The sequence below is a fragment of the Otolemur garnettii genome, unplaced genomic scaffold, assembly GCF_000181295.1.
Source record: "Otolemur garnettii isolate 467f Iridium unplaced genomic scaffold, OtoGar3 scaffold00075, whole genome shotgun sequence".
Taxonomy (NCBI): domain Eukaryota; kingdom Metazoa; phylum Chordata; class Mammalia; order Primates; family Galagidae; genus Otolemur; species Otolemur garnettii.
This window is the reverse complement of record NW_003852470.1, coordinates 7956211-7968049: the sequence shown is the minus strand read 5'-3', so window position 1 is coordinate 7968049 and position 11839 is coordinate 7956211. Positions and strand designations below refer to the sequence as shown.

The window sequence follows — 11839 nt, the reverse complement described above, 5'->3', positions numbered from 1 at the left end:
AAAAAAAAAAAAAGAAGTCGTCTTGGGTCCTCATAATAGGATTTCCATTAGGTTAAGACAGGATGATGATGAAGTGCTGGCCCCTGGGGGGTGTACAGTGTCTAGCCAGACTGGCCACCATTAAATCAGGATTAGGAGGGAATGGTGGCTAAGTCTTATCATCAGAAAGAGAGGCTGCCAAATGGACTAGTGTCATTGGCACCCGGGCTGATTATCACTTTCTCCTGGGTAGGTAGGTCCCTGATGATGGCTGTCAGGAGATCAACTAGGGGCAATGTCAGACAGTGGGCTGTAGTTCCAAGGTGGCTTGGGGAGGGGGGCAACCCTGGCATGCTGGCTTGGTTTGGCAAGTCTTTGGTTTTCCTTTTGCTTTGTTTTTAATGGGTTCCCCGGCTTGCAGCCAGATGTCTCCCTGGGGAAGGAGGCTGGCTCTGTCTCCCCTGGACAAGCTGAGTCTACTGTTTTAAGTTGCAGCCTAGAGTAGGGTGCAGAGGACAGCTCCTTAGGGGACAGACCACAGCTCCGAGTGAAGAACTGTCCCACCCTCTGAGCTGCAGTGGGCTCAGCACTGGCATCCTTCCTACTTTACAGATAAAGAACCTGAGGTGCAGAGGGATGAAGTGACTCGCCCAAGGGCCCACAGAATAAGGCAAGGCTGTGCCCCAGTGAAGTTCTGACCCCACATGCTGTCTGTCCTGTTCGAGTCCCTCCAATAATACCACCCCATCCTTGCTGAAAAATCTTCTGTGGGAGTGTCTGTGCTGGCTCCGTACTAGCATCCGCTCTCTAGAGATGGAATATTCTCCTTAAGGTTGCGGCCCAACCCCACCCATGGAGTCTTGTGACCCTGAACCTTAGTGACCTTATCTATAAAATAAGATGATTTCCTTAATGGTATTTCCCAAGCCCTGCTGGCGTGCCTTGTCCCCTAGCTGGGGCAATGACTCTACCCTGCTGCTCACCTGGGGCAGTGTTGCTGCCCAGAAGTGAGGAGTGACCTCCCTCACCACAGGTCCTTCCAGCTTGCTGACAACTGCCAGCCTTTGCAGCGGGTATGGAGAGGGGACCCAGCCCTGGCCTGCTGTGGACCCTCCTTCCACATCCCCAGACAGATGGGCTTGAGTCCTTGAGTCAGAGACCACAGGTGAGGCTGGATTTAAGGGCTGGTGGTGGGCTAAGGACAGGACTGTGTTCAACACATGTACCATCCAACTGTCACTATGAAACAGACCGTCAAAACCCAGGTGACCAGCCTGGTGGGCTCCTAGGAGGCTTTGCCTTGGAAATCTGGATCGAGTCAGTGGCCTGGGGCCCGGCCACACTTCCCAGCAGGGTTCCAGGCTGTGGGGTGTCAGCTCTGTGGCTGTCAGGAGCAGCAGTGGGAGGGACTGAGAGGTGAGCAGGCAGGACAGTGCACCCCTTTGGGGCCTCGTCCACCCATAAATAGCCCAACTCTGAGGCCGACACTGTCCCTAGACCTGGGCTGAATGCGTCTCCTCATGAAAGCTCAATTCCAATTGGGCTAGTCCAACAATAGAATTGTCTTACATGGCTTTCAAGCCCAGGCCAGGCTGGGTCTGGGGTCCCACACACTGTCATATAAGGTCCTCATCCTCCTCATCTCAGCCACTCGGCAGAAAAGACAGCTCCTCACTCCCATGCTCCCCTCTTGCTTGCTCAGCAACTCCAGGGCCTGCAGAAGAGGCCCAAGAGGACTCAGACTGGCAAAGAGACCATGCCCACCCAGGGCAAGGGTGCGATGTGCACCCCACCCAAGCTCCCACAAGACAGCAGGCATGTGGGCATCCACACCCTCTCCCAAGGGCACAAGGCTGGGACTCAGGCTGCAGAAGGCAGAGTGAGCCCCTCCCGTCCCAGAATGATCATCAGTAACTCCAGCCTTCCCTCTCAGGACTGTCCCGGTTCAGGTGAAAAATATGCTGTGCACTTTGCACCCTCTTTTTAAGGCTCTGGTTCTTTTTTAGAGTATCAAGGAAATACATATTGTGGGAAATTTAACCGAAAATTCAATAAAAAGAAACCAAAAGTCGTTCAGAGTCTGACCACGGTCACTGTGCAAGGCATGCCCATCCTTTGGCCTTCTCTCTTTCAGCCCTCTTCCTGTGCACATTCCACAAATGGCAGGTGGTCCAGTGTGGCAATGGGTCTCCCTCCACCAGTTCTCTCGTGGAAGCCCATGAGGGTTACAGCCCATTTACAGATAAGGAGCTGCTCAGACAAGGCATGTGCCCAGTGTCCACAGCCAGAGCCCCTTGTGCACCTGGGAGCTGGCTGGCTTGGGCACGGTGAGGGTGAAAGCTGTCCAGAGAGCCTGTGCCTGGAGGTGGAGTCCCAGTTTCAGCAAACCCTGAGGTTCAGTAAGATGCAGCCACAGGGCCAAGGTGCCAGGGCAGAGTGCTGGGGGCCATAGCTGGACATGGCTGAGCTGTAGCAGGCCAGCACAAGGCTGGAGCCCAGCCAGGGCTCTCATCTGGTGGGGATAGAGGTAAGGGCTGTTAGGGACCAGAGGTTCATCCAGGGTCACCCTGCCCCACTCCCAGGTGGGGGACCCATAGGGGGCAGTATGCTTGGCAGAAGCTTCCCCTGGATAGTGGGGTGGGGTCTAGTGAGAAGGTCAACTTGCCCAGCCCTGGGTCAGCCCTAAGCCTTGGGTGCTGGGATAAGGGTGACCATCTTGCCCCCTACAGCCTAATTCACCTGTTTCGTGAGATAGGTGTTCACAGTCGGTTCTGTTTGGGAGAAGATCTGCTGCTAAAAAGAAAACCAAGCATGCTGCAAAGCCTATTCCCAGAGTGGGATCCTAGGACCCAACAGACACAGTAGGCAAAAATTCTGCGGTCATATTCTCTGAGGAAACGTTGGGTTACAGAAATTAAACAAAACTCTTCATGCCTTTTCTCAAGGCTGCAACACACCCCCACTCCCGCATCTCCTGAGCTTGGTTAACCTGAGGGCCGGATACAGGACCTGCGATCCCATACCAGGCTAAGCTGCGTGCTCTGATATCCCCACAGCCCTAGGTGCAGAGGTCTGAGCTGCGCTGTCCCCCAGAGTCAGAGGCCCTGAGCCAATGGCACTCTCTGAACCACCTCCTGAGCTACTCTAGGGGGTAAGTGGCAGGTGGCCACCTAGGCCTCTCCCCGTAGCTTTGCCTCTCAGCACTGATGAGTGAAAGTGATATGCTCACAAGGGCAGGCTGTGCCAGCGAAGGCAGACTCCTCCCCACTGCAGAGGGATCCTTCTGCTGTCCTGGGGGCCTTGGCTCCTGGCTGAAGCAAGGGGCTGGGCTCCTCCACCCCTAAGTCCACATACACACCGTCTCCTGTATCTGAGCCTGCCCACAGCTCTGTGAGATGTCTGCTATCCCCATTTTATGGATCCTGACCTGGAGAGAACAGAGGGGTGTAGTCTGTGCCCCTCCCTGCCCAGAGCTGGTGCCCCCATGGGCAGACGGGAAACCTGCTGGTTCACTGCACCCAACAGAAACCACACAGCCAATTCCAGGCAGCTGGATATTGAACCAGGAAGCTTTATTTACACAGTAAAAGTAACAAGCAGATTCCTGAGAGACTAGAGCGGCTCTAGTGCAAGTCATGGCCTGTGCAGGGAGGGCAGGCTGCGGTGGGGGCGGGGGACAGGACACCGGCCCAGCGCTCTTGGCATGCAGACCGCTTTGACCCTGGGCCAGGCCTGGCCCAACACTACACCTCTGGTCGCCACACTTCCTGAAGCTCTGCAACACCAATGTCTGGTTTGGGGAAGCTCACTACAACCCTAGAATAGTCTATGTGCCGTGTGTCACCTGAGTCTCCAGGATATCTCCCCACGCACTGAAAACACAAATCATTTGCCAAAGACACTATGCTAGAAGGTCAGACTATCCTACCTAGGCTACAGATCTCCCCTTTGGGCTGCAATTTTTAAAAAAATTTTTTTTCTTTTCTCTTTAAAGAGACATGGTTTTCTCAAACTGGCGCCAGTGGGAGGGGTTTGATCAACAGTGTGGACGTGGCAAGGTGTGGCATCATTGCCTGTATGCAGCCAGAGTGCCTGGACTGCACCAGCTGTGCCTGGCGGGACTGCCTGGTCCCAGGTGGCTGGTGTCTTCAGTGGTCATTGTCCAGGTGACTGCCCCTGTGACCACAGAGCACACGTGACTACAACCCCCTCATGGAAATGGAGGTGCAGCCCATGCCTATGCTAAGGCTGAGCCCGTGGCACAGGACCCAGCACCATGTTGCTTGGTGGGGAAACATGTCAGATGGCACAGTAGAGCTTGGCCGATTGCATACCCCTCACCCAGGAGACCCATTGGGAAATTGGGGGTTTCTTTTTAATGTGGACTTTTATTTAAACTTTCTTTCAGTGTACAAATTCATAAAACTTTCCTGCTACAAAATTCTGTTGAAAAGTAAGGCTTTCTGAGAGTGAAAATCGGTACATCTGGTCAAAATGAGCTCCCTGTGGGCCTACATAGGGTCTGCCTGGGGGCCTCGGGCCAGCTTGGGCCTCCACCGAGTGTAAGGCAAGAGGGTTTGCAGTTAATGTAAACGGTGAGGCTGCCCCCCTCCCCCCAGGCAGACAACAGGTCCCGATGGTTGAGTGGCTTTGGAGTGAGTATGGATGCTGTGTGATGGCGAGCCCCTCCTCCTGCTGCACTTTCCTGGCCATAGGCCGCTCTCGTCCTTCAGGGCCCCTTCCTCAGTCTCCCTTGAGAGGCAGGATGCATGGGCAAGGCCACAACAGTGAGGCTCCTGCACCTGCCATCAGCTAGGATCACTGGTAGGAACAGCCAGAGCTCCAAGACCAAAAGTCCTGGGGCCAGTGGAGTGGAGTACAGAAATGGGCCTCTATGGCATGTGGCTGTGATGGGGGTGGCACCTTCCAGATAGGGTCTGCATTCTTCAGTCAAAAGACAAACGTGAGACCAACTGAAGGCCATTTTCCCTCTAAGCAGAGGGGACACCACCGTTTTCTCCCCTAGTTGCTGTCGTGGACTCAGGCTTGGGCTAGGAGCCCTGGTGGGGGCAGAAATGTCCAAGAGGGCCCTTAGGAGGCTGGAAAGGGCCAAACCCTGCCACAGACCTGGATCACTTCTGCCTACAAGTGCCTGGGGCTGGGCTTGCTGGCCAGCAGAACCTGGGGAGGACAAAGCTGTGACTTGGCCAGTGGCAATGCTTGTCCTTCCCTGCCCCTAGGCATAGGGGGGAGTTGGCAGGCAGGGTGTGAGGGCAGGTCATGCTGCAGCCCTATGATACACCAGCCACCATGTGCCACCCCCTTGGCCCTGAGCGAGGCACCTGGGCCATGCCTGCCCTTGGCTAGCACTGTCCTCCTCCCTGCTACAGTGTGGCCCAGCCTTCCACGGGAAGGTCTGCTTTAGAGTCCTGCTACCCTTGTGGTCACTCTTGGTGTGGCCACTCCAGGTGCCAGGACCTCTCGTCAACACGAGACACTGGCGTGTATTCTCCACATTGCACCCAACAACTGCCCCAGAGAAGACTCAGCCCCCAAAACCCATGAAGCAGGATCAGGAGAGATCCCTTCATCAATCCAGAGCCCTCGGGTTTGGCTTTCCAGGGTCCCAAGTGGATGTGCCTCTGGAAGGAGCCATAGCAGACTCGGGTGAGCTGGCTGCCCCTCTAGGACCTGTCCAGTGCCCAGCACACCCAGGCTCTGCAACCTGGGCCATTGGACGGGGATTTTCCACAAGCATCTTATGGCTGATTTTTAAGGAATGCCACCCCCATATAAGAACTTGAGCCACCGCCCTTTTGATGTAGTAAAAAGCAAAAGTTTAGACAGTTTCTCAAACAGGGTCTTTTTTAGGAAAAAGGTGAGAACCATTTGGACTCAACCTGCAGAAGTGAGGCATTCACTCGTCCACAGAAGACGAGCAAAAGCAAAGTGACTACAAAAGTGCCTTTATCACGTGTCAGCAAACTCAAGAGAACACACCAGTTATTTTTAGCCTTATGGGAAAATACGCCACTCACTCACAAGCCAGCCCAGTGCTATTGTCTGCAGAAGATGCCAAGTTTGCTAAAAGCCAGATTCCCAAAGAGCAGGGCTCATGTGGTACATCTGCAAGGAGGGCTGGGGCAGAGTTGCCCCAGAGCAAACCCCCAGGGGGTCAGGGCCCCCCCTGCCCCATGATGCTGTGGGCCATGCTGTGGACTCCACCATCTGGGAGGAGCCAGGAAGAGCGAGGGTGCAAATGGAGCTCTGTGCCCACGGCGGGGCCTATGGCATAGAGGTGGCACTTAGCACTGAGCCCCCCTCAGCTGAGGCAGATGGTACACCTTACTGCCAGCAGCCCCCAAGAACAAATGGGAATGTGCTTGGAATGCTGCAGGCAGCTCCTAGGGCCCTCATTCCAGGCTCCATTCACAGCTCTTATCACCTAAAGACATTTTGAAGAGGCTGTGACATCCCTATATTCACCTGAATCAACCAAACTAATCCTTTAGTGACAAGTTAGCCATGGAGAGGGGCTGCTATCTGCCAGCCTTATCAAGGCAGCACCCAAAGTGGCAGAGCCTTGGGGTCAGGCTCTTTTCCATGCCTTGGAAGGCCAACTGAGTCCGTCTTTCCAGCCAACAGATTTCACCAAATTCCTACCTAATGTGGACAGCCTGTACCAAGTACCCCCCACGTTGCTCCCTCAGCCCCAAGAGTTCAGACATGGGCTTAACCTTTGGAGGGCCACTCCAGCACCCCAGAATCTCTTCCTCCTACACTTGGAATTAAGGCCAAATGGTTCTGGTGTCACTACAGAAGGAAGCATCTCCGGAACCTTCCCAAACCGGAAGCAGGGAGGCCTGGGAGAGAAGGCACAGAATAAAACTGCGTGAAAGGAGCTGTGGGGGCAACTCCCCAGCACTGAACCTGAGCAAGGCCAGAAGGGCCTGACATGGCCAGACAGCCCCTGGCCTAGCCCCAAGCCCAGGCCCTCTTGCCAAACTTGCCCAGGGGATGCAGAGAGGTGCCCAGCTCTGCTGGGGAAATGACAGAGACTGCCCGATACCCCACAAGAAAGAAGGCAGAGAAGACCCAAACTGAAGAGCTGCTCTTTGGGCTGTGATGTGTAGTGATGTGGACCTGGCAGCCACCACACTTGGGCAGCTGGTGAAAGGCTGACACACCCCATTGCAGGGAATGGCCAGGCCAGCATTCACAGAGCCAGGACACCATGCACCAGACAGCCTCTCCCTGGGAGGTGGGCAGCTTCCTCTCTGGGACCCAGCACCCCTCAGGAAGCTTTTGTTGGGCCCCCTTTGAATGGCACTGAAGGCCCATCGATTACAATGCAGCCCCAGCCCAGACCAGGGTCCACTGCCCTCAGTTGTTCTCTATCTGTTCAATGTCCAACTCGCCATCCAGAGAGCAGAGGCTGTTCCCGGTGGCCCCGCGGTCCCTCCAGGCTGTGGCTGGTTCCCCTCTCCTGCTGTAGTCCTCATCCAGGGCACAACCATCTGACTCCTCACAGGACAGATCCTCCTGGCAGGCAAGGTGGTCGTCGAAGGAGGAAGGAAGAGGCTCAGGGACTGGGGTCCCGGCAGGGGTCCTGCCCCCTGGGCCAGAAGCTGAAAGCAAGGCGGTCCAGGCCCGTGTGCTGCTGACATGGAGGGCAAAGGGGCTCTGGGGGCCGCAGTGCTCCATCCCCGTACTCAGGCAACTGAGGCTGCTGAAGGTCTGACAGTTCTGTGGAGAGGCAGACATACAGGTTACCAAGGTTACCACTCTCCTTCCTGGAACCCCAGGACTGCATGCCCCCCAAAGAAACTGGATCACCAGGCTGTCTCAAAATTCCCAAATACTACACTCCTCCACCATTTGGTCAAGGATTAGGAGCTGTCAGCAACTTACTTCTGAAGCAACACCTTGGCTGATGAGCATTCTGTGCTTATAAAGAAATGCAAAATTCAATTATTCATCCACTAAGCTAGCAAAGAACTAAGACTTGGCAAATTCCCAGGTCTGTGAGGCTGTAGGGAGCAGGTGCACAGCCTTTCTGGAGGGTGACCTGCAAAAATATCATTTCCTGCTTAGATAATTTCTCTACTAGGATTTTTTTTTTTTTTTGAGACAGAGCCTCAAGCTGTCACCCTGGGTGGAGTGCCATGGCATCACAGCTCACAGCAACCTCCAACTCCTGGGCTCAAGCGAGTCTCCTGCCTCCACCTCCCAACTAGGTGGAACTACAGATGCCCACAACAGTGCCCGGCCATTTTTTGGTTGCAGCCATCATTGTTGTTTGGTGGGCCCGGGCTGGATTTGAATCTGCCAGCTCAGGTGTATGTGGCTGGCGCCTTAGCTGCTTGAGCCACAGGTGCTGAGCCTAGGATTTTTATCTTAAGAAAATGTATGCAAAAAATTAAGCAAAATATTCCTAAGTCACAAAGTTAAATGGAAATGAAGAGAGTAGCTCAAACTGCCTATAGTGACAACCAAATAAAGTCTATATTCACACAAGGGACTGCTAAGCAGCCATTAAACAGAGCATGGCAGCAGAACACACAGGGTGTTCCCATGAGAGGGGCTCGGTGTGAGCAGAAACATGGCCAGGCTGCACTCTGCACACCAGGACACAGTGACCACCCCACTCACTTCCTGTGAGCAAGGAGTGGGAGACAGGGCCAGGAGGGATTCAGATGACACCCCAAGTCTGGGGCACATCAGAACCATCCAAGGAGTGGGTCTGAATCCAAGTTCTAGACCCCACTTGGGGATGCTGACTCTCTAGAGGAGAATGACCCTGTGCCCCTGTGACCTGAGGGGAGTTGGGCTCCAGGTCTTGGCCCTCATACTTCAAGCGGAGATCTCAGCTGCCTCATCTGTAGGAGGTGTGTAATGGCCCCTACTTGCCTCACAGGGCTCTTTGAGGCCCCAGATAGAGCACTTGGTTGCCTAAGAGCTTCTCCACCTGCCAAGTACTGACTGCCTCAGTGTGGAGGCTGGCCTGGGACCTGCCCTAGCACGGGCACAGTTGAAGAGGACTTTGAGGGTACACAGGCCTGTCCTACTTGGAGCCACCTGCCAGTGAGAGGGGGCCATCCTGACACCATGTGCCAGGGAGTGCAGTTCAACATCTCTCACAGCAGAGCACAGAAGCCCAGGCCTTCTCCCCCAGAGACACAGGCACAGTCCAGCAGCAGAGGGGACGGAGGCCAGGACAGTTAAGGGCGCCCTCAGCCCAGAAGAGGCATTCTGACTCACAGATGGGGGCCCAGCAGACAAAGGCACAGACTTGGAGCCCCTGCTGCCTGCCGTGCTGCATGTCTGCCGATGCTTGGATCACAGACCTGTCCCAAGGGCTCTGATCCTTTCAAAGGCTGCAGTGTTTGTGTGTCACTTTGAAGTAAAGATGACCACTGGCTGTCACAGTGAACAAGCTGTTTAAACAGACTCAGCAAATGGAAAATAAAAGGTGCTCTCTCTGGAGGACGGCGGCCATGCCTGCTGTGGGTGTGTTCATTGTTCCTGAACCCTCATGAAGGAAATGCCCCGATAGGCTTGCTTTTCTTGGAATCTTCTGATTTACTGAGAAAGGTAATGGCTGAGGTACAAGGTGCAGGAAGGGGGTTCGGCACTGGGACTGGGAGAAAGGGCAAGGTCACCAGTTGGACCCCAAAGATGAGCAATTTGTGAAACAACTTTGCCACCTGGTAGGGCCGAGGCCCCAGAAGCCTGCAATAGAAGGGTCTCTGAGACCCCTTCTGCCTCTCAGCCACTCCCTCAACTGGACTAGACCTGAGAGCCAGACAGAAGGAGAACTCAGTAGGGGGCACAAAACAGAGAGAAGACAGCCAACTTGGGCAGCAGCTCCAGCCCATGTGTCCAGGGACAGGAGGGCCAGGGAGCCACACCCAGCCCTTTCCCTGTCTGAGCCATCTCTTTCTTTGTTTGCGTGCAACTTGTGGTAGCTAAGAATGAACAGAAACGGTTACCTCCAGCCCAAGCCTGAGCGTGCTGTGAACAGGTTCTAGGTAGGCCTAGAAGCCGACAGCCCTTGGGAATTAGCCATGTGCATTCACCCCAGTGTGCTGAATGCCTGGATACTTGCCACTGCTTTCTGAGAGCTAGAAAAGGGCAGGAAACAGCTCATGGAAACCTGGACAGAAGATGCTCTGTGCTCAGCGCATGAGTCCATGCTCACCTTCTCGGTCCTGCTCAGCATCTTCCCGCCTGATCTTATCTGGTGAATACCTAGGGTGTATGTGGGTAAAGTGTCTAGGTTTATGGACAGTGTGACAGCACAAGTCGGGACACTACTCATGGTGCTGTGGTCACATGTGGTAATCTAACCCTCAATGCAATAAACAGTATTAGGAGGTAGGGGCTTTAGGAGGTGATTAGGTCATAAGGGTAGAGCCCTTTTGTATGGTATTAGTGCCCTTGTATCAGAGGCCTGAGGAAGCTCATTTGTTCCTTCCACCATGTGAGGTCACAGTGAGAAGGGGCTATCTAGGAGGAACAGGCCCTCACCAGACACGGAACCTGCTGGCACCGGATCTTGGATTTCTCAGTTTCTAGAACTGTGAGAAATGCATTTCTGTTCCTTGTATGTTGCCCACTCTAAAGCGCCTTTGCTACAGTGGCCTGAATGGACTAAGACACATGGTAAGCACTGGTTAAAGCCAGCAACAGGGTGTTGGGGACCGCTGTCTGCCAGACCTTTCAAAGACATGGCTATTGCCTCAAGTGTGCCCTGGCAAGGGCTGAGGTCAAACAGGGTATGACAGATCCAGACTCTGTCCTGCATGGTCCCTTTTGCTATGATGCAGGGTGAGAAGCTACACGAGTTTGGCCGGTAAGTCTCTGCTCAAGCAAACGTAGCACACCATGGAACCCAAGACTCCTCAAAGGCACTTGGTCCTTGGCTATAAAGCCAGTGTCACCTTAAGAACTTTGTTTCAGGCTCGGCGCCTATAGCTCAACCGGCTAAGGCGCCAGCCACGTACACCTAAGGTGGTGGGTTCGAATCCCCAGCCCGGACCCGCCAAACAACAATGACGGCTGCAACCAAAAAATGGCGGGGTGCTGTGGCGGGCGCCTGTGGTCCCAGCTACTTGGGAGGCGGAGGCAGGAGACTCGCTTGAGCCCAGGAGTTGGAGGTTGCTGTGAGCTATAATGCCACGGCACTCTACCCAGGGGGACAGCTTGAGGCTCTGTCTCAAAAAAAAAAAAAAAAAAAAAGAACTTTGTTTCAAAACTTAGCTGTTGCAGTTATAATGAAAAAAGCCAAGGGCTGCCCACTGAACACCCCTGCTGGTGGCGCTCCCCACCTGTCAGGGAGGAAGATGACCATCACAATGGGGCAGTGTATGTTCTGTGCAGACAGCTATCCAGTACAGGGCACAACCACACCCAGCCCTGTAGCCGCCCTGTGCCCACTACACCCTTGGGGCAGGGTCCTGCCCAGCCCCTCTAAATAGCCCAGCTGCCACGGGAGAAGAATGCAAGGGCCATTGGAAGCCTGGGTGTACTCAACTATGTCTGGCGAAAGCTGCAAAATGGCTAAGTTCAAAGGGCCATGTGAACACATCACTCTAAGGTGAAATTGTTCCAGGACAAACTGTGTCCCACCCACCAACTTCTGTTCCCTTGAGGTCCAGCCCTGGCTCAGGGACAAGCTGTCTACTATAGCACACGCCTGCCCAGGTTCAATAGGCACTGTCTATGTGCCTTAGGCTAGCAGCCAGAGATAAAGGTTAGGACTCCATTCCTTTAGCCTGCTGCAGAGGTGACTTTTAGCCCCTGAAAGTCTACCTTTTCCATCAGACCCCCAGAACTCTGCTCTGGCTGGCATGACAGA

The 11839-nt window shown here is 54.4% G+C and overlaps 1 protein-coding gene across 2 annotated transcripts in view; it reads right to left on the bottom strand.

Moving 5' to 3' along the window:
• Positions 1 to 3530: 3530 nt before the first annotated feature.
• FAM53B (family with sequence similarity 53 member B) overlaps positions 3531 to 11839 on the bottom strand; it is a 133444-nt gene continuing 125135 nt past the window's right edge. For both annotated transcript variants that reach the window (XM_023515650.1, XM_012807771.2), the window contains exon 5: positions 3531 to 7725. In XM_023515650.1, the coding sequence (XP_023371418.1) occupies positions 7363 to 7725 (363 nt within the window). In that variant the 3' untranslated portion in view covers positions 3531 to 7362. The remainder of the gene's footprint in view (positions 7726 to 11839) is intronic.